At 42.2% G+C, this 23,201-nt stretch overlaps 1 protein-coding gene across 2 annotated transcripts in view; it reads left to right on the forward strand.

Annotated features, from left to right (window-relative positions):
• Positions 1 to 23,201, forward strand: part of lpp (LIM domain containing preferred translocation partner in lipoma) — a 140,097-nt gene that overhangs the window by 103,971 nt on the left and 12,925 nt on the right. For both annotated transcript variants that reach the window (XM_083969893.1, XM_083969894.1), the window contains exon 9: positions 12,722 to 12,891. In XM_083969893.1, the coding sequence (XP_083826019.1) occupies positions 12,722 to 12,891 (170 nt within the window). The remainder of the gene's footprint in view (positions 1 to 12,721; positions 12,892 to 23,201) is intronic.

Genomic DNA, 23,201 nt, shown 5'->3' on the forward strand with positions numbered 1-23,201 from the left:
CCCCTTTACGAATAATATAACTAAAAGTCTCTTCACTCACTTCTTTCTAGTGTGGTTTAAAAAAAAATCTATTCTGTGCATTGGACTAAGAAGAGCCAAACTTCACTTGTGTTCCTCATATCGCCATTAGATCTATTATTGTCTCTTATATACTACATGTTAGAGCTGTGAATACCTGAATACTGATTATTATGGCCTGCTGCACATGCTATTTCTCTTCACGTCTTTTCTCCGCCGCAGCCTCCTCTCGTTCTAGTTTTTCTTACCCCGTGCATGCTGACATTTCATGTGCTCCACGAATCCTGGTGCCGGTGCTTGAACTATATCATAATTTGTGCTATAAATGCTCCTACATACTCAGCTGTCATTGTCTCTCGCACAACAACACAGTCTCTTCACAATGCGGCGTTCATAGGTGAGAGCAGCAAAGTGGCTAAAATAAACCTGTGACTCACTCTTTGATTCACATGTTACACCGACACCAGGAAAAGCTTTGCAACACACTCGCACAAGTATACTTTTTGATGCACTGCAAAAGTCATTCTGAAAGCATTAGCGCAGGTAGTGTGATCTCATGAGGAGCGCTCGCTCTGTCGCTGTTCGCTGTGATATTTTGTGAAAACACTAAAAAAAAAAAACAAGCTCTTCAATTACTCTTGAATTTCTCCTGAACTACAGGTTGTACTAGGAAACCAACCTGCCACATTTCTGGTGACAAAGCCTGAATAAAACAATGTGGGATAGTGGGTTAATAGACTAAAACTGGCATAAGGTTTCCTAGATTAGCCTACCCAGTGACCCACAAAGTTAGTTTTATTTCACAAGAACAATGTTTTTGGAAATGGCTCAAGGCTATTGAGTGCAATGCAGGTGTGTGAGAAGCAGACGTGGATAAACTGGTATTCTTGGTGTCTCTTATCCTCTTATTTCCATGGTGTTGACACGGCAGCATATCTATACGAGTCTGGGAAGAAGTCCTCAAGGTAGCGTCTCAAAGCTGCATGGCTGTGATCAGAGGATAAGGCCCAACTCATGCTCAGGCTATAACAACAGCCAGAGATACAGTGGCTGTGGAGAGATGAAACGTCCTGATTTTGATCAAACTCACTGTCCAGCTGTATTTCTTTTTCATGTTATTGAGCCTTTTTTTCTCAGAAGCATTTGATATTTAATTTTGTTCCTGTTTCTGAAAAAGAATAAAAAAAAACACAAGTGCCAGGATTAAACAAAATATCAATTTTAATACTATTTCGCAAAATAGGATTCAAACGACAAGGATTCTGTGCATTTATATTTCATTTCTTATTTTTCCGCCCTCTATACCCTCTGCTGCCAGCGAGTGCCATCCCTCTGCTGCTCTCTGTTCTCTAGCCTTTAATCCCCTTTGCCCTGGAATTAGTTCCCATGCCCATTAGATACCTCACTCAATACATTCAATGGGACTCTGGAGCAGGCTTTATATCAGCACATAATCACACAGCACACCATGATAGCATGTGTAGGTGTATTATAGCTACAGGGACGTGTATTTAACTGGTATTAAGGGATATTCGGCTTCACGTTGGTGCGCACTGATGTAAAAACCTTAATTGGTTCACATTAGACATAGGTCAAATGGATCTGCTGGCTTAAGCAAAGTGTAGTCATTTTACAGAGGAATGGCCCCTCAAAGCCTTGTTGGCCTAAATTTCGTGTGAATGTGTATGTGCTGCAGACCTGGCATGAACTCTGTGTACTGCTATACCATGCATGCAGTTGGCACTAATTTGCCAACTATAAGGCTGACTGGCTGAGGGCTGGTAAAACAAGGACATGCGAGTTGAGAAATGGGTCATATGTGAGCTGAGGTAGCCAGAACAAGTTAGGGGTAGCGCGTGCGTGCGTGCCCAGCTGACAGCGGCTGACTGTCACTGGAGTGGAGCGGAGCAGGGGAGGGGAGGGGAGGAGAGGAGGGTCATCTTGTGGTTAAACTAGGCGACAGCTGAATTAACGGAGAGATAGAAAGAGGATGAGAGCAGGAGCACGACTGAGGTGACTGCAGGGACTCATTAGGAGAGAGTTCAAGCGCAGGCACATGCTGCTCTGCAAATCCACAGAGCCTCCTTCCTCCCCCGCTGAATAATGTACATATAGTCGCCACGGTAATGTTAAAATTGACTTTAGCCTGGCATGTCTCTTACTATATAGCCAATTCGGTGGGAAAATCAGTCCCAGAGCATGAGACTTTTGTAATTACAAAGGATCTGATGGCACACAAGCCTCTTCTGTTTTGGCGGGGTACAGGGGGAAAGAGGGCCAGCAGTTGTTGAAACCCTAAGGCTAGTAATTAACAAGATTAATCAAAGTGGGGCTGCGATCTCTAGCACGCTACTGGACTGGATCATTGTCTTCCTATAGCAAAGTTTTATTGGTGCCACTAATGTCTTTGATGAGCTTCTAATCTGAACAGCTAAAGCGGGTTTTCATTGGTCCAGAGGGGGTTAATTGAATTGAATTAACGTTAGACTCTGGCTCTGTGATGTCACAAGGAAACTTTTCATTAGATTCAATTGAGCTCCATCTGTAGCTTATAAGTTACACAACATCATTATGCCCCTTTACCAAAACAGCAGTCCAGCAATTACACCAGACAAGTATCTGAAGACTTTCCGTGCAGAAACGGGCACATGAAAAGCAGCATTCTCACATACAAATGCTCCTCAAACTGTAAAAAACCTGAAAATGATGCACTATAAAAGAACAGCTTTTCTTGTGAGAAACCCAGTTTGCAAGCCAGAAATTCCCCTGTGATTGAAGCTTCTTTGAAAAGCAACTGATTAGTCCTGATTTAGAGTTCCAGATTAGATTTGAGTAATCTGAAAGAGCCTTTTCTCCAAATGTCATCATCCGTCATATTTAATCCACTTAGGTTGTGCGTAGGTGTACTGTGTTTGTGGAAATCTAATAAGACACAGCTCCTCAGCTTGCGGTACAGATGCCTTGGCATTTGTGCATCAGAGGAACTTACAATATTTTGTCATCACTACATTTCTGTCAACCAAAACCAGGACGTAAAGCTGAATAATTGAAAGGATGAGATGCTTTGCATTATTTACAATTAGTGATGATGATACTTATGCAGTGTAGTTCATTCTGCTGCAGAGAATCTGTTTTTATTCCTCCTTTAATACCAAAGTGACAAGTTGAGAATTCCTTCATGTGATCTCAGACTTTCAGTTTTCCACTGTATAGAATTAAAAAAAGAAGTGAAATTTTAATATCCAATCAATATTTATACAGTGATTTTCCAGGGGGGTTTCGGAGCAGAGGCATAAATGTTTTTGAAATGTTACAATCAGATAGTGGAGAGTGAGATAGTCACTGGAAATTAGCACAGCGTCATATGGGCATACTGTACTGTACTCCACACAGGACTCTGGGCTGTCGGGAAAGCCTTTTCCTCCTGGTTTGAGCGAGCCTTTGTTTTATGATAAGAGCCAGAGAAGAGAAGGCAGGCTTTGCCATTTTTCCTCATAATGTCAGCTGGAGGAGCGCTCATAATTTATGAGACACCTTGCATGAAATGTTCATGAGGAATCTTGGAAGAGATACAAATGGCAGTGTAGCTCCAGTAACAGTACAGGCCAGAGGAGTCAGAGCAGATCAGCTAAGGTAATTGGGTCAGAAAAAGTTTAGGTTCACATAGTGCACTGTTGTGGAGCTGCCTCTGTTTCTTTATAACACAAGTGAGCATCATAACTTAATGTATTAATAGGCTTCCAGTTTAGACAGCTTTGTGCATTGTCTAAGATACTCTGGTGGAATTCATTTGCATATTACTGAGGTCGCCCTCAGCAACCTCTTAGGAGTTTGCTTTTAGATGTGCCTCTACATGTCATAACAAGTGGGATGTGTGTCAGAGTAAAACCTTTCTGATGCTTTAAAAAGCCCCCCCCCCCCCCCCCCTCCTCCTCCTCCCGCTTCCCAACCACGCTTCCCCACCACTCTCCACCTCCACAGCCTTCAAATGCCTTTGGCCAACCATCTCCCCCAGTACAGACAACTGTTTCCATTTACTGTGTGAAGGTTAACCTCCTCGCTCATTTTTAATGTTCAATGGGCGTGTGTACAAACAATAGAAAAGCTTCTCAAAATATGCAGATACAATGTGATAGCACGTTTACAACGACTGCAGCTTTCATTTAAAATGCAGCAAAAAAAAAGTTGTTATTTTTTTCATTAGTGCAGTTTCCATCCAAAACTAGTGCACATTTTTTTTAAATCAGAATTAAAACAAACTCGGCAAGAAGTAAATCCAAGTGAATTAGTCTCTAGTAACTACAGCGGTGCAGTTTGTGGGGATAAACAGCTGGTTAGACCCGTTGCAGAGGAAGAGATGACGTGACTAAGAGAGTGTCAGTAAAACCTCAAACAGAACACAATGTTGGAAACATAAGATGTTCGTGTTTGTTGCACGTCTCCTCGTGACTCCGCTACACTTCTGATGTTTTTGTCACCGCCGCTGTTCCCCCTCTCAAACAGTGAGGCAGCGGCGTCAATGGGCATTTAAGTCACATGGCTCATGTACATCATGATTTATTCTCCAGATGTCTTTTCATTGCAGATAAAGCTAATCCAACATTTCCTCCTGCTGCTCCCACAGTAACAACATTCAATGGGCAAAAAAAAAAAACGTGACTTTTATTGTGAAGCCTTTACAGTGTCACATTTCTGACAACCAAAGTTCATGACAATAAAATCTTTATTAAATATTTTAATTAGATTGAAATGCTTAAAAAAAGACAGAAAGAAAACTACTAGCAGTAAAAGTAGTTGATGCTTTGGATGAAATAAAAAAGGAAAAGATAATAAATCCCCACATGGCACTGTACTTCCTTCTGACTTTCTTTTGATGCAAATAGAAACAATACAGCACAGGAGTTGGACTCAATATTGTCTTTCATCTACCTACTTTAACCTGCCTTCATTTTATTACCACACTAATCTCCATCCAGGCCCCTTACTATGAAGAGCCTGTTTCCTCTTTCACTTCCAGAGGATTTCCTCCAATCACAATGGCTGAGTGTTGGCCCTGTCTTTGTTGTGCTGTGCTGTAATCCATGTGTGTATATATGTGTGTGTATGTGTGTGTGTGTGTATGCCGCAGCCCTCGCTATGAGACACAGGAGCATAATGCTGCTGGAAGGAGGTCAGCGACCACCCAGGGGCAGGGGGGGCATCATATGAGGCAGTCTGGTGACATGGCAACTCATCTAAAGCCCATGCATCACTATACCACCTACAGTGGATTATAATGTACGACTGCAAATGACAAGATTATACAACACAATAGCCACGGATGATCCATCATAGCTGCCTTTTGTGCAGGAAACGCTGTATGTATGTCAGTGTAAGGCTGCAGATTTGACTTTTAAGACCCCTTTTCTCCTCTTGGAAATCATGTTAAATGCTTTGAAAGACAGATCTTATGAAAATCTATTTGAGCAGCTTCAAGGAAAACTGTCCATAACTCAGTTCTTTTATGAATGAGATCTTAGTAGTTTTTTTCTGCTATGTCATCATCTTTGCTTGTAATTGGTCACGTGGTGTGGTGATGTTGTCAGTCCTCGATTGTATTTGTGACCGTGTGGGGGCAACAGCTCCGCTTGACGTGGACTAGTTTTTCAGCACAGTTCACGGCTCTCCTCTTTGCCACTTTGTCCTCTCATTATCTGGTCCCAGCGCCGCCGCTGACCTCGCAACGCTGCTTTCTAGTTTCTCAGCTGATGCGGTTGTGCCAGCGTGGGGCTTCTCTTCCCAGCGACAGAAGCCCGCTTTTTGGCAGTGGTTCACGTGAGGTGACCAACCCCCCGCTCCCCTCCACCGCCTCCTCCTCCTCCTCCTCCTCCTCCCCCTCCCCTCCCCTACCCTCCCTCCTCCCGCCAGGCTCGGCGCTTGCTATCCTGCCTCGTTGAGACAGCTCCACTGAGGCTTGCAAGATCAGCTGCCGTGCGAGCCCAGCTGAGGCTTCCGGGCACTCACGTTGCTAGATTTCATTTGTGAGTGAGCGTTTGACCTCAGGAATGAGTAGACATCCGCATGCTCATGCACGCAAACGCAGACATCCTTTACAAGCACACGGGTGCGCACGGATAAACAGCATATAAACACACGGACGTCTTTCAGCGCACAGCTTGTCCACATGTTTCTGCTGCACACACACTCACCTGTTCCCTGCCTCTCTCTCTATCTCTCTCTATCTCTCTTACTCTCTCTCTCTCTTTCACCCCATTCGCCAGCCCCGCTCGCTCCCTGGCACCCCTCCATGTCGCTCCTGCCAACCTGCTTCTAAAACATGTAACCTACACTCAGCCCCCCCCCGCTCTGCTGCCGCGGGCCCTGACAGGCCGGGCTGTAATGCTTAGTGGCACAGGCTCGCCTCTCCTCCGTCCTCCACCATCACTGCAGCAGTTCTGCAGATTGCTATTTGCTGACATTGGGAATGAGATTAAAGGCGGGGGTTAGGAAAGAGGCATTCAGAAATTGAAATGCAGCGATGACAGCTATTTCTCTTGTCATCCCAAGGCAACTGAAGGCCACAGCGCTGTCAGGCTGCACACGGGTCCATCCACAGCAACAAAGTAGATTAACCTAGAGGGGAAGAGGGATGAAACAGGGAACAAATCGTGGCCTCTGGCACTTCAATAGCTGGGAGTTACAGGCCTAATGTGTTCAACAGACTTATTTTCCGCTGTTTACCATCCACTGACCTTTTGTTTATGTATTTAATTAAGTGCGAAGAAGCTATCACAGCTTCCTGCCTTTATTCGACTCACCTTCTTAAGGCGTTCACAATAATTTAATGCTGAGTGAGTGGATTGAAACACTTAAACAGTAATTGAGCCAAATAAAAATGTAGCAAGATATACGTTTCTATTAGTTTTGTTTAAATCCCTGCCCTGTTGTGTGTTGTTAATATTGAAACACAATATATGAATGTGTTCTTACCACTATATCCACTGGATATTTTAATTCAAGCACAAAACTTAAGTTGAAATCCCAAAATGGATTTTGTGGTTCTTTTATTAGTTTTGGATACGAGCTGTAGTTGCCGGCTTTGCCTTTGGGGTTTGCAAGGGTTGCACCAGCAGAATTGTATTCTTTAGTAACACAGTGTGAAAAGTTTGGTCTCCCACAAAAAAAGTTCCTTGCGATCCTTCTTTACATGCACGATCTTTGATTTCTGACGATGTAAGATCAAATTGAGCTGCAAGTGTGCTCCCTCTCTGCCTTTCATGCTGCTTCAATATCACGGCGTGAAAAAACAAAGAAGGCAAAGACTGAGGGAAATCTGAAGCGTTCTGCCACTCAACATCCCCCATTCCCAAACAACAGCGTCTCACTGCCACTACAAATACATTAGAAATCAATTATTTATGGAACAGAGTCAGGGCCTCTTTAATCTTTTCTTTTTATCCAATTAAATTGTCTAACCATTCTAAGCCTCTATAGCTCACAGGGAATGCGCTTAAAAAAAAAAAGAAGAAGAGAAAAGAAGAAAAGAGTTTTTCTTCAGTCCTTCTTTTGACTTTCGATGTAACAGAGAAGAGACACTTCTGAGAGTTAAAGAATGAAAGGAAAGAAAGTGAGTAAAGTGTAAATGAACTCCCCCTCCCGCCCTGTCACCGCTGGATTGGTTCTACAGGAACTATTTGAAGTTTTGATATTAAGACTCTGGTTCCATTCCCCGCGCAAAGGGACGCTGGGGAGCGGTGAGGCCTTTCATGATTCCTTCATGCCCAGCTGAAATAGTTCGAAAGTATTTGGGATCATCTCCACAGGGGTAAATACGATGTTGCTTCAATTGCTGTCCTGTATTATTCAAGAAGTCAATTGAAGTAGTGTTTCAAAATTGAAAATGCTTACTTCTGATGCAGACGTGTGAAATTATTGATGTGAAGCATTGTAAAACACTCGGCACGTCTCCCTATTATCATACAGTAAGACTGTTAGAGGGAAAAAAAACTGTTCCGGACTCAGACAAAAAAAAAAAAAAGCTTCACATTTTCACACTTTGTGGAAACGTTTTCTTACAAACACAATTTTAATTGATTTGTTGCTTCATTGTTTCGACCATTTATGAACATTATGTAGTTCTTTGTCAAATGTTAAAATGATAGAATGTAATAATGAAAATGAAGTTGGAGAGACTAATTAGGAGTGAAGATAGAGATGAAACAGTGAGTCAATGAGAATCAATGAAGTCAAGATTCTTTGGTTTCATCTTCTCTAACGTGAGAATTTGCTGCTTTTCTCAGCAAAGTTGAATCCTGTTATGAAGACGTCAACATGCGCCTTTGGAAACAAAAATGCCGTTATTCACTCTTTTGTTATGTTTTATAAACTAGATGATTTTATTTATTCAACAAAGCAATAATTTGCACATTCATTAATAATGGAAATTGCAAGTTACAGCTTCGCTTTTATTATTGTTTTACATTCAGTGGCCACATTAGTTAGGTACACCCTGTACAGTCAAAGGCATTTCATATGAAGTCTATATGACAGTGTTGTAGAGGTCTCGGTTCCATTGTTTGTATCATTTGGTTATAGAGGTGCAACAAAGGACAGTATTTTCTAACACACACACACACATACAACTTTAACTGTGCCTTCAGTAATATTGAAAGAAAAAATGATGAGCTGGATAACAATGGGTGTTGATGTGGATTACAGTACAGGTGAACCTGATAGTCCCTGAGTCACTGAATTCCCCAGAAAGAAATCTAATTGTAGGGACAAATAAAAGTATTTTATTTCTTTTCAAACAATACTGGTCAGAACTTTTAGGTTTAGAACATTTATTGTGAGTCGTTCAACAGGAAGTTAGTCTGCAAACATGTCTGTGATTAGACGAAAGTCCTTTTTAAGTGAAATGACCAAAACTATTCAGGTTCCAGTTTCTATGAACATGTCACATTGAAATCTGGGAAATTATCATGGGCTTTTTCCCCCCTGTTCTTACCAATTATTGCCCAAACAATTCATTTCACATTAATCAATAATACAAATTATTGTTTGCTTCAGCCCTAAATGAAAGTAATCATTGTCCACAGCCTTGTTCATATTACATTTTTATTTTTAATCAAGTTTCTTCAATGCTGCATCCTGAAATAGTACACATTATAGAGCTGTGGTCGATCACCCTTTATATTAATAATGACTTACATGTACTACATGTACAGCATGTTCTGTATCCCATCATCATTATCAAAAACATTCAGCAGGATTGCAGACAAAGCTGTGAGCTCGAGCTTTCATTCATTTTCAAACAATAGAGATCATAGTATCATGTCTGACGTGACGTGACACACGCTATGTGATGTCATGTCATTTTAACAACGTACTCTCAGCACTTTTAAACTTTCTTCATCTTATTATTGGGCTGAGTTTAACATTTTGGGGCGACACCAGGAAGTAGACGAGCACTGAGCAGGTCTGGGGGCCGACTGTATACAGCCTCAGATCCGCTGCTCTTTGTTTCAGCGTTGTGTGTGTGTATGTTCATGTGTGGGCCGCTGATTTGTACGCGCAACATGGCATGACATGTCTCTGGGTATGTGTACAGTATATGATACATGTGTCTGTGTTTGTATATATTCCTCTACATGTGTGGCATGTCTGGCTCAAAGAGATACTTTTTTTCATTGTGCGCGTGTCCGTGTCTGGCGTGTGTGTTGGGGGTAAGACTGTGTACACTGTAAGCACAGTCGCGCACAAATAGCTCCTGAGGGCCCCTGCGATCACAGACTGCCAAAAGGAAAAGGATTTCCGAGAGGTTTCCTTCTCGCTATTTAAAGTGGGAGCCCTGTGGGACATGTCTGGCATTCTCATCCACTCACTGAAGATGGCCTGTGATCTGAAGCCACTAACAGGCTCAGCGTGCTCCGTCTCTGTCTCTCGCTCACTCTCTCTCCCTTTCTCTTTCCCTCTGGCTCTCTGAAGTGATTACCCTGCTTGTGATTCCACTGACACCCACATGTCCCCCCGAGACGTGCCTTCGCTAGTTTGTTTAATCTGCCTCCCTGTACAGTAGGTAACACAGCCGTAATTGAGGTGTGGATAGAGCTGTGGTAGCAGATGAAACCGATAGCAGGTTTTATGAAAACTCACGCACGCTATAAGTCGACGTGGATGAAGGCAGCCGCTGAATTTATGTACAAAATGTCTTCAACGGTAGTCTTTTGTTTCTTAATGTCTCCCCAGTCAATGCACGGCGACTCCTGTCATAATAATAATAATAAAAAGTCACACATATCAGTGCTTCAATGAGGATTTTGAAATGTTGCTGGAAAAGTTGTGGCTCCAGTCATTCTTTAAGCAACTTCTCTCAGTTTCCAGTGGGGCTGCTGATAAGATAATGAGTTATCTGAGATTAGAATACCATTAGCGAGCCTCGCAGTCAAGCAGATATTTGATCTCAACAACATATGACTTCCAAAGTTGTGCTGATACCTGAGACAGATTCTGCTTTACACTCCGTTTGAATTTTTTGATATGAAAACAGTAAGTGGAACTGTGAAAATGCAAGCATCAGATACTCTATCTCCCCCGGTTAGTGTCTCGCCTCTGTCTGTAACACGCTTGAACCGCTCTGTTCAGAACATACAGAGTGTCAATCATCGCCCAAATCAGCCTTTAGATGAAGCAAAAAATGAAAAGGGAACAAAAATGATCCATAGAACTGAACTTGAATTAATTAAATATACTATATCATACTTCCTCAGAGAGATTGCATCTGTCCTCAGATGTGTAAAAAATAAAACATTCTCAGATATCTTTTTAAACCCTATTATTGTAAGATACCAGTAATTAAATTGACAGTGTTATTAATTGGGTTGAAGATAACTTGCATTGAGTCGAGGACATCTTAAACTCAATTAAAGATATCTCTAACTCAATTAAAGATATCCAAATGCCATGTCCCGCAATATGCAATCAGGCTCTTCCTGGCGCAATAGTATCAGTTCACTTGTGCCCCTTTTACAAAGACTTAGTTGTTCTTCTAAAGTTTTCTTTTTATCATTTAAAGCTTGACTTTTTGAAATAGATGTCACACTTTGGTGATGTCTACAGCCTTTTTAATGTGGCATAATTATAGTATTTAATCCTTCCTTATCCAGTGTTTGAAATAGAAATGAAGATTAGACACTTCTGACATCAGAAAATAAGGCATTTAAAGGGACAGTTCTTTTTTTCTTTTTCTTTTTTTTGGGGGACAAGGTAATATGGGCTGGTGCACAGGCAATAGTGTCCATCCATGCTGTGGTCAAACAGTCTGACAAGACATGCAGGCAAACAGGCAGGCAGGCAGGAGGAAGTGAACAGTCAATGGAGAAAATAGATATTTACTTAAAAATGATTCACCAAATTGGAGGCTTTTTATTCTAATATTTCTTATATTATCAAAATAACACAGTAATAGATAGATAGATAGATTTACTTTATTAATCCCGAAGGAAATTCAGGTGTGGTCAACTGCTCACAGAAGAATCAGTCACACACACATACGATAAAAACAGGTTATAAATATCTAAAAATAAATAGTAATAATAATCAAGTGAGTTGATAACAACAATTTTGATAATCAATTAAACATGGGTCATTTATACTGTAAGTTTCTTAAATACTGTATGAAGTTTTCCTGTGTTTTTTTCTTTCTTTTTTTTATATTTTGACTGTAACGCCTTGGGACATTGAGGCCTGCGGGAACTTCAGCATTTCTTGCATTTTTTTTGACATGGTGAATGAACTGTGCAATAAGATAAAGTGCAGGAATATAGTTTCTAAGTGCGAGGTTCATACGTTGTTTTGAGAGAGATCCTCATTGTTCTGTAACACACAGAAACACACGAGTCTCCTGGATAAAACCCTGCAGGTTTGTGTTGTTGTCAGCGTGTTAAATTATTTCCATTTTTGTTTTTAAAAAAAAAGGAATTTTCCATTGTCATAACAGATGGCTCCGAGTACTGCAATACCCATGAGCCTCAGCTGATGGTGGTGCAAACCAGAGCAGTGGTCATATCAGAATATTTAGTTGTTGCAGCTGTGAACAAAAATCAAAACACATCACTACAAAATTCATCCAAAGTAGAGCCAGAATTTCAACACACACTCACATTTCATGTGAGAGAGTGAATGAGACACTGGAAACAAGGCAACGTCACATCTCTGTAACTGATCCACATAATCATGACAAGCAACACGATTCCTCTCTCACATGTCAATGTAACATTCAGGTATTCAAAGAACAAAACACTGTAGTTTTGGGATGACATGCTCGCCCTCATTTTACATCATTTTTTAGAGGTGTGTTGGAAATACTTAGATGTGCGCTGTACATATCTGTTGACAAGGCCCTACTCCTCTGAACTGATCGGGTCTGAGCTGCTCTGGTCTGAAAAGATTTGCTGCTCTGTGTGATGCTTCTCATCAGGTTGAGCCGTTTGTTATCACCGGAGCATCTGTCAGTGCATGCAAACAGAGTCACACCTTCCCCAGACCTTCTTCACAATGATTTACATGATTGGACAATTTGTCTGGACCTTTGCAATATTTTCAGTGAGTGGAGTGTGACTGTTGGCTTCCTGATAAATGCTATCTGACCTTAAATATCTGTGGATTTATAGTGAATCTGAGCTCAGCCTCCCCCTCCTCCTCCTCCTCCCCCTCTTCTCCCCAGGGCGCTGTGCCAGCTGTGGAGAGAACGTGGTGGGTGAGGGCACCGGCTGCACAGCCATGGACCAGGTCTTCCATGTCGACTGCTTCGTCTGCATGACCTGCAGCACCAAGCTGCGTGGCAAGCCCTTCTACGCTGTGGAGAAGAAGGCGTACTGTGAGCCTTGCTATATTGTAAGTAACTTCTGCCCTTTTCACATCCACGTGCCTCCCCACCATTAAGCTCACTCTGGTTCGTTATGTGTCCGTGGGGAAGGGCACACCGGTAGCTCTGTGGCTGAATGTCCATATAATTTCACTTCATCCAACCACATTTCATTTCATCAGAGCCTGACAAGAAGCCAGGCTCATCGTTTTGTCTTTGGTCTTTGGTGAAACTGTAATCTGTGATTCCTTCTCCTGAAAGTTCAGTGATTTCCTCTCGTTACACAACTGTAAATGAAAGGTACAGTAGGAGCATGAAGACACCAGAATCCCTATATGGACTTGATACATGTTCAGTGTTGAATGCGTTACAGACCAACAAAGTTCATGAGTTCATCGATGACAGGGAAAAGCCTACTCGCTAACAGCTAACTGGTGGTGATGACTAGTTTTTTCGATCTGCACTCACTCATCAACGTTTTTATATTAATAATGAATCAAATGTGTGGGTGTTAGTGTGAAAGAAGTGAGGAACCTACAGAGAAAAATTACCCAACTGTAGTTCTCTTACATTTACTCAGCATTGTAGTGTCTTTGAGCTCATTGTTTTGGTTTTTCTAGAGAAAAAACCCACTGCTGACTCCTACAACAACAAGTGTCAGAACAACAAAGTTAACAATAAGCTGGTGTTTGTAGGAGCGTTTAGCCTTGGAGTGAATACTGGACTGAAAGTGAGATGTGATTTAATGTCTACCGGATGTGTTAAATGGTTCCTAACGCACTGAACATATCAACTTTGAACATGTCAGTGAAGAGACTGCACTTACCTGTATAGCTCCTCTCTAGTTTTATTGACTACTTAAAGTGCTTCTCAATAGAAACCACACACACACTTTAATATAGCCTATTTTTTTTCCATATACACAATCTGGGCTTTAGCAGCTTGCATCAATACATTTTCAACTAATGTTTGAAAGGCTTGAAATGTTGCTTGTTGTTTACAGTGACATCAAAGCCAAATGTTAAGAAGAGCAGCTTTGAAATTGATTAGCACCTTAGTTCTCTTGGCTACTCACCTCTCAGTTCTTGTAGCCCAGGACTGCAGTGACAGGCGCCTTTTGTTCTCCTGAATAATGATATCGGAGAAGCCTTCATTGATTTTCTTTTAATGGAGGATTTCCAGATATCTCTTCCTTGGTGAATTAGATCACAATTATAAGAACTATGTTTTCACAAGAGCTGATGCACAGCTATCTGAGTTACAGCTGATGAGCAGTCAGATATGGTGTAAAACGCACTTGATATATTAAATTGGTGTCAAAATCATGTTAGAATATAACATGGTGATAATTGTGTGGATCAGATAAAGCAGAAGATTTTTTTGGTGTCTCATTCCCACTATTAACGTTTGGTTTTAAATCCATCAGAAGGTAACCAAATAGGAATTATTCATGTCACATTATTTAATTATTATTTTTATTTCTCTTTTTTAAATTCCTTCTCCAAAAAAAGTGTGACGTGTTTTCCTGTCACTATGTTGCGCAACACACATGAAACTATTTCCTGGCACAAAATTGTCAGTGAACCCACATCACCTTACGAGACCACAGAGATATCATTTTTGCAGAAGTGTGTCCCTTGTTGGGTTTCATTAGAATATAGTTCACTACTGGAAATGACAGGCAGGCATTTCTCAACATCAGCAATATCATGGGTATGTTTGTAGTTCATTCGTGGAAGCTGAGACAGGAAGAAGCTGTCCAACGCAATGAAACATCACAATGGAAATTCTGGGAAAAGAGTTCAACTTACACTCTTCTTTTATTTCAGAATGAGTGATTCGTAATATTTGGTTTAATTTACACACATTTTAAATCTACCATACAGTATAAAGGTAGATCTCCATGCCCTCTTTGATTAGCCGCCAGGACTTTCATGACTTCCGTGATCCAGCCTTTTTTACCTGACATCTGCTCTATTTCTATTAGATCAATAAGAAAACACTGAGCAAGTAATTGGTTCACTGACCTGCTGTAGCTTGACAGAGGAGATGTAAAACTAATATGAGATACAATTACATCTTCTTATGGATCAACACTGCCAATAAAACACTGTAAAAGTGTAAAATATTGGACCTTAGGCAGAGTAAACGTCGTAACGACAACCCACAATGTGAAAACTAGATTGTTCTATAACATCCTCGGCCCAGCTTTCCTACAGTAGGTTTTTCTGCAGGCCTCCTGAGACAGGTAGAGGCCACACTGAAAGAAACGCTGTCAGGTAGTTATTTGTAGAGGAAACACCGACGTTCCACTTTCCAGATTGTGGAAGAGAGAGTTTTCAGGAGAAATAATTGGGCTTGTACAAGCAGCAGTGCAGCTTGCAGCTCGCTAGTTAATGAGGAGGTTAAAGCTTTGTTTTTGGTAGATGAGGAATAAAGCATCTTGATGACCAGAGCAGTTAAAAAACATAACAAGATGTCTTAAAGAAATTAATTAGAGCACACGCTGAGATGGTTGATTCCTCTGGCACAGCACATATTAACACATACATACAATACCTTTACATCACTTGCTGGAAATGGCTCCATGTGCACTTTACCAGCAAAGTCTCAAAGCTGAGCCACATGACGTTAAAACCAGTGGCAGGCCATCTCTTAAATCATCCATTTTCAGAGGCACTCACTGTGATTGTAGTTGTCTTGTCTGGAAGTTCTCCAACTCTGATACATGCGCTAAAGAGGAATGGGATAATTTAAGAACTTTATTTATGCATTTCATCAGCATAAATGTTCTTCTGGCACAAGATCAAAAGGATGGGGGAAATCTGAATTTCTTAATGAAAGTAATTTCTTCTTCTTTTATTCCCATCCTCAGGGTCATACGCCTCTGTACGATTAGAAAATGAACGTGAGAGTTGAGTCTCTGAAGAGAAATGTCATATCCCAGAGAGGAAGACCAAAACTTCAAGTTAGCCTCCAAGTCAGTCAGTCTAGGAATCTCTAAGAGCAAAACGAATGTTAATGATGCGCCGTCGGTGCGTGTTTGACTGTAGATTCCTACACTGTTAAATCTGCAGCACATTAAACCCAGTGTAACCTCTGTTTTCAGTAATTTAGTATCACACTTCCACAAGACTGGGGGAGCCAGAACAGAGAACTGGATGATATGAGTTCAGTTATTGAAACATTTTGTTTTGAGGTAAATTTAGATTTTTTTTCTAGTTTAACATTTTGGGAGATACTGTACAAAGTCAAGAGTGAGATAAAAACATTAGTGTCTCTGTTTGCTAAATATTAAGTTAGAGCCATTGTCGTCGGGTTAGCTTAGCTTTAGCTTAGTTTAGCATAAGGATTAGAAACAGGGAAAAACGGCCAGCTCCATCCATAGGTGGGAGGAGAAAAACAATGCAGTCATCAAAATCCAAGCAGCAGAGCCCGAGAAATTCTGACTTTCATTCTGACATTGTGGTCAAGCATCAGAAATCCTGCTGCTCCTGGGATGCAGGCAGCTTAATAGTGCATTTTGTGGTGGCAAGTGTCCATGTTTTTCAAGCTCAAAGCCCCACAGTGTAACCTTGCCCTTTTTGCTAAATAGACTGGGTCAAACAAACTTCGGTGACATCACCGCAGCATCATCAAGGTATTTTTCAGATGGTGGAAAAGCCCCCTGCTGAGCCACAGAGGACGGTATTCTCTCTGGGACGAGGAAAGTGAACTAAGGAAGGAAAGACACTGAAATGAGATACGGTAGTTTAAAACAGAAATTAGTTCAAAGTTAAAACAGGAATACTGAATATGTGCATTGGTGAAATTTATGACGAATCCAGTGTTATGTATGTATAGTAACATACATGAAAATTGTGTCCGCTGTATTTAAAAAACTACAGAGCAGATTTATTTTCATACTGTGTGTATCTTACAGTATGTACTCTAAGGGTGAAATACATTTTCCTCTCACCCTGTGGCTGTGTACTACATTTGATGAGGAATACCTCACAGGTATAACAGGTGCCTGAGGAAACTTACTGTTTGTACAGTATTATGCAAAAACGCATTAATCTCTTTGCTAGGAATTGTAGGAATACATTTTGCATGCCACGGTGATTGCCATCCAATAAAGTTTTCTGCTGTATATCAGAGTCAGCGATCAGCATCCCTTTTATCTAGGCTGGGACTTTACATATTCTGTGGAACAGTGCTGGCACTGGTATCTGCAGGATCCATCTCTTCCGCTGGCTGATTTGCCTCATTCAAACTGTTTGTCTAGATATTACTGATTCCTTTTCAGTAATGTGCAGGAACTCACCCACATCTGTTATCGTCACTCGTCTACCTTCTGATTTTACAACCTGCTATCTCTCGGTATAACCAACCTCAGTCACACCACTTGTCCATGAATTGTGGGGCAGCAATCAGTCTTTTGTCCTCGGTACTTCCGCGGCTTGCCTCCACAGACGACTTATCGCTGCCTTTTTGAATACACAGTGATGCTGATAAACTCTACAGCAGCTCAATTAGTGCCTTGTTTTGCATGGTGTCATTCTTAATCATGTTATTGTGACAACATGGAGTTGCCATTGTTTTTGGTGTGTGTGTGTGTGTGTGTGTGTGTGTGTGTGTGTGTGTGTGTGTGTGTGTGTGTGTGTGTGTGTGTGTGTGTGTGTGTGTGTGTGTGTGTGTGTGTGTGTGTGTGTGTGTGTGTGTGTGTGTGTGTGTGTGTGTGTGTGTGTGTGTGTGTGTGTGTGTGTGTGTGTGTGTGTGTGTGTGTGTGTGTGTGTCAGCCTGAGGTGTCCCACAGCTTCCCCTGTTCCATGTTTGCACAAATGATAAGACTTGAAAGTATGGGAGTGAATGCAAACACCACCCAGAGAGCCATCCATCATAGTTACTGAGAGACAGCAGTTACAGTAGGTGTTGTAGCGCCACTAAGTGTTTTCCAAGAAGGCACAATTCAGTTCAAAGTGTTCCTCACTAATACAAAACATCGGGAAAATTCACAGGGCCAGGTGAGAGGGAGGCCCAGCTGTGCCGGACACTTTAACAGATTAGATCATAATACTGTGACAGTGTTCTGGACTATTTCTAGTGTAATCCTCAGTGGTGAATGACAAGGTGTTAAATTAAGTAATAAAGGTTCAGGTTTAGGTTTATATTGTCTCACTTGGACAGTCAAATCAGATCAGAAATATAAATGAAAATGTTTGACTTTTTGGAAATTGCAATAGAATGAACATTTGTAATTATAATAATTTAGCAACAAACAGTGAGCACCAGTAAAAACCAGTGTATCTTTAAGGCATCATTACTTACTGTATCACCTAAACAACAGGTAACAATGAACATATTAGTAGAGAAATGTTCACATCCTCACATCATGTAGCAGCTCAAGTCATTACCTTCGAGCAGTTATTTTACCTTTTATGGGCTTCAAGTTGAAATGTCCTCAATTATAGTGGGGATTATAGAAGTCACCACATCTTTTTGAATTCATAGTCTCAGAAATGAAGAGTAATTTCCTTTCTTCTTTCACTTCAGGAAGTCTGCCTCTAACCACAAGAGCCTATTATTGAACAGAGCTGAGAGCAACAGGGGCTCTTCATCCATCTGATAGCTCAGCTGGTCTTTGAAGAAGTTCAGGCGCGGTATCCAGTGTCGCAGAGGTTAATTGCTTACACAGGGAACCATGCCCACTGTAAGGTCCGTACTTGCAAATCTCTGCAGCATTCCTTTAGCCAATTTTTTTTTGCCTAGTTAATTTATTTATGTATCTTAAAAAGGCTCTTTAGCTGCCCCTTGCTTCAGGTTGTATACCGGTAAATAGATCCATTCAATCTGCTCTACTGACACGAGTGAATGGTAAAAGGGTTGCAGACAATGCTCAGTTCCCTGTTAGCGGCAGAATCCACGTCCCCACCATCCTGTTTATACTACCACTTCCTATGAATTTAGATAACTAAAGTGCAATTGTAATGAGACTGATGTAAGTAACACAAGGTCACAGCAGGAGCAGAGCTTCATATTTAAAGAGCAGTAATAAAAAGATAGGGATTTGCCCACATAAAAACCTTAATCTATTTCTGCCTTTTTTGACAAAATGTCAGAGAGCACCAAGGTCACGGACATCAGCTTGCTTGAATGTAATTGTGTTCATTATCTGGTGTTGTACCACGGCTCTGTTATATTTAAAATAAATGGGTTTTGGTTTCATTGGTTACACTCTCCGAAAGATTTTCCATTCTGCATTTGAAAAGGAAGAGCTGCACATAGTAGTCCTGACCTGCCATTCACCAGGAAACCCTCATGATTGACTTGTGAGCTTTTACCCTCTGTGTCTGTTTGTCTGTCTTGGAAAGTGCTAAGCCATCTTGGCCATTCCATTCATGTGGCCTTCGTAATAGCTTCACCATTTGACTAAAAGACCTTTTGGTCTCTTTTCGTAATTAATTTCCCTTTGCAGCACAAAGTTTGAACATGCATTTCTAATATCAACTTGTACTGATCTTGAGAAAAATCTCCTTTTCTTGAAACAACTTAACCACTGGGCTGATTATTTACTGATGATCCAATTACGTTGAAGGAAAATTTGATTTATTAGTAAATATGTTTTATAGGTCAAATGTTTTATTTACAACATTTACAACAAGATGTGAAAAAGTTTGTGACATTTTCAGACATTTGGTGATAAGCACCCTTTTCTTCTCTTGGCCACAAATGGGTTTTTATAAAATGTTGTTTTTTTCATGTCTTCGCTTCTGCTCAGAAAGGTCTGGGACAAACAAATGCATGACAAGTTTAAAAGTGATTTTCATCATGCTTTTCCTGTGCTTTATTCAAAGTTTTGATTGAAAAAATATTTAAATGGTTTTCAGAACCAAAAAGCATCTCAATGTAGTTTTAGGTCCACGTTCTCAGGTTCATCTCTGGAGCTCTAGTAACATTGGCTGAATGCTTTTCGAGTGATTGAATAAAAATCTAGCAGATTTCAGGTAAACAAAACCAGGGGAAGAGGTTGTGGGTTCAAACCTGAGGCCTGGGGCCTTTTCTGTGTGGAGATTACATGTTCTCCCTGTGCCTGCGTGGGTTCCCTCTGGGTGCTCTGTCTTCCTCCCATAATCCAAAGACATGCACAATAGGTTAATATATGAATTGCCCGTAGGTTTGAATGACAGTGTGAACTGTTGTTTGTCTCTATATGTCAGCCCTGTGGTAGTCGGGCGGCCTGCCCATGCCCTCGCCCACTGGGATTGGCTGTAAGGATAAGCAGTATAGCTAATGGATGGATGGACTTAGAGAAATCAAATACAGGCTTGGAGGTGGGTGTGGGGGGGGCTTTGTGATTGGTTAAATGTTTCGGGTGTTTTGTTGTGACATCAGAGCTAGTTTCAAGGCTCTGTGCATATCTCTTTAACTTTACACTTTTATGGTATTAATGTAGAACATGGACCTGGTCTTTAATTTAAAGAACACACTGTATATCTGATGTTTATGAGACTATATCTGATGTTTAGTAGTGGAGAAACTGGTAAAATTATTAAAGGATCCATGTGTTAATACCAAATAGTTGAAAACCTTGTAAACACCTTTTAGAGCCTGACTTAACATCCACTTCAAATCAGCAGGAAAGGTGACAGGTGGTGTTAATGAAGGGTTCTGGAGTTGATCTCAGAGCAATATCGGCGTACAAAAGACGACCTCCTGCTCTAGCTGTGTGTACTGAATTTCACAAGTGACTTCAAATGCACCATAATCACAGAATCTAGATAGCAAAGGGTAGTTTCCCGGGTGGCGCTGCACCCGGAGGGGACAGGCATGGTGCCAGCTGTATTGGGGCTCCTGGTGATGGATGTCCTCCACAGCTCATCATATCACACTACTCTCCCATCTCACAATGGGATATCCCCAAGAACTCCCCTAAAGCTGCCGCTGTCATTGAGAGAGGGAACACGCAATACATCCGATCACAGAGGATGATCTCTCCTCTCGCATCCAGTCACAGTGATAGAAAACAGTTCCGCACAGAAAAGGAAAAAAGCGCGTGACGTGGCCTCCCCGACAGTAATATGGCGCTGCAATTAGAAATGACTGACACCACCCACACACCTGTCACTCCTCCGTGATGGATATGCAGGTAGTCACATCCAGAGGCTTTGCAGCCAGTGCGGTGAGTTCAGGGCCCCCACATATGCTCGTCGCTGTGGCTCGCTGTCGGCAGCTCTGCGTGTCTGCGAGCGTCCGCACAGCTGCTGCTCACGCCGGGAGAACGGCCACGCACACGCCGAGCGAGCGGCGGCGGCAGGTATACACCCACCCTGTTTGACTTGTCGTCTGAGGCACGCTCATGAACACACAGAGACTCGCTTTCTGCTGACTTCGTCATCAAATATTCATGGCTGTCTGCATTAGCTTGCAGAGTTCTAATTGAGTTCTGTATATTCAGACGTGATTAACTCGGTCTAATTCCTCAAAGGAGTGAGCCAATTAGATAGCACTTGCATGAATAGGATTTCACATCTTGGTACGTCTCCAGACTTGCCAAGACAATTATATGTGTGTATAATTGCACTGTACAGTGGGTGTGAGCCCACTAAACTCAAGCAGGTCATTATTTCTTATTACTGACCCACTCTACAGGAAATACAGCTGTCCTCTCCATTACAGGCGAGTAAATGAAAAGCACGAGTGTTGTTATTAGAATACACTGTTTGGACAAGAGACGGGAGAGTGATTCCAAACACCGGGCCCTCTAAACCTTCCTCATGTTTTTTGTCTAAGCACATTTCCTCCCCCCCAGGAGCAAGCAGGAGAAAAATATCCGTGACCCAGTGCTGACCCACCACAATGTCACTCTAACTCATGGCAGAGAGAACTACTGCCGGGGTCTTTGTCAGTTTCTCTCTGTAACCAGAGCAGGAGACATTGCCCAAAGTCCAGAGGGGTCACATTCTGCTGCGGAGCTGAATTTAAGGCAGAGAGGCAGAGAGGCAGACAGGCAGGCCGGCCACTTCGCCTGAGCCGGGGAGAGAGATCAGGGCCCCCACTGCCACCTTTTATTCTTTGAAGAAAGGCCTGAGCAAGGCATGATCTGTGTGTCGGCCCTGTCCCATCATGTTGGCTTTAGCACGACTTTATCACGCAGCTAAAATAAGAAATCTGTGCAAACAAACACTGCGGCGCAGCAGAGTGTAATAGGATGTATGAATATTTAAATCTCATTTGACGTTTGTTAGTTTGTCGGAAACTTGTGTGAAACCTGCACAGGCAGAGCGACTGCTGGCAGGAGGAGGAGGAGGAGGGGGGGGATGTCAGCGCTGACGCTCGTAAACTGTCCAGGCAGAGATATAAAATAAACGTAAAAAACAAATCAGGATAGGAGGCTCTGGCAGGATGCCATCCCAATCCTGCTCACACCGGACGTCCATAACGCAGCGTGAATTTATGACACGGACAGAGTGACTGAGCTGTGCAGCGCAGACCGACACTCTGAGGAAGCAGGGCCGTTCCAGGTCAGAGACACCCAAACCTCGGCACTGACTGACTGGCTCGTACTCACACAAACACACACACACGAGTGTCACAAACGCTCCGTCTGTGAATAATACAGCTGATAGTTTCAAGGTCACTGATCCTCGGAGTGAGCAAACCATTAGGAGAATCACTTTCCACTGTGTGACATGCTCGCTCGCACCCACATGAAAACAAACAAAGCAAAAAACAAAAACAAAACCACACACCTCAGTCATCTGCATTCAGGCAGCAGCCAAGATACGAGTGGGTTGATTTACATAACATGCTTAGAAATGACAGGGTTTTGTAAAGGAGTCAAGTCACGTTAATAAATCTTCATCTGCTCACTCTGTGGGCCTGATGCTCAGAAAGTGCACATCCAGATGGATGGAGCGAGGATGCCAGGGAGCACCGGTCACTGGAAAGCAATCACTGATATAAAATAAATTTGAGTCGAATGTCAAGGGCCGGGGATGGGGATGATGTCAGGGGTCCCTGGTCCCCGGTGAGGGACGGCCCTCAGAGAGGAGGAGGGGAGGCAGGGGGCTGCTCACTTGTTAACCTCTGCGGAAATGAGGTGGAGGAGATGATCATGATCACTGATCCTGACCAGCTGAGAGGAAACTCAGTCGTCCACACACACTTTTTTACACACAGACCTCTCCACCTCTGTGGCCTGAGCAGACCTCAGATCAGGGAAGGGCGGCGCTCCCACAATCCCTCCACAAACGTGTGGAGATTTAAATGAGCTCCCAGCCTCCCTCAACACAAGCAGATTTCTGGCGATTTCTTCTGGCCAAGACCTCCGTGATTTGGCTCAGGAACGTGGAAAACA

The sequence above is a fragment of the Trachurus trachurus genome, assembly GCF_905171665.1.
Source record: "Trachurus trachurus genome assembly, chromosome: 4".
NCBI classification, from domain to species: Eukaryota; Metazoa; Chordata; class Actinopteri; order Carangiformes; family Carangidae; genus Trachurus; species Trachurus trachurus.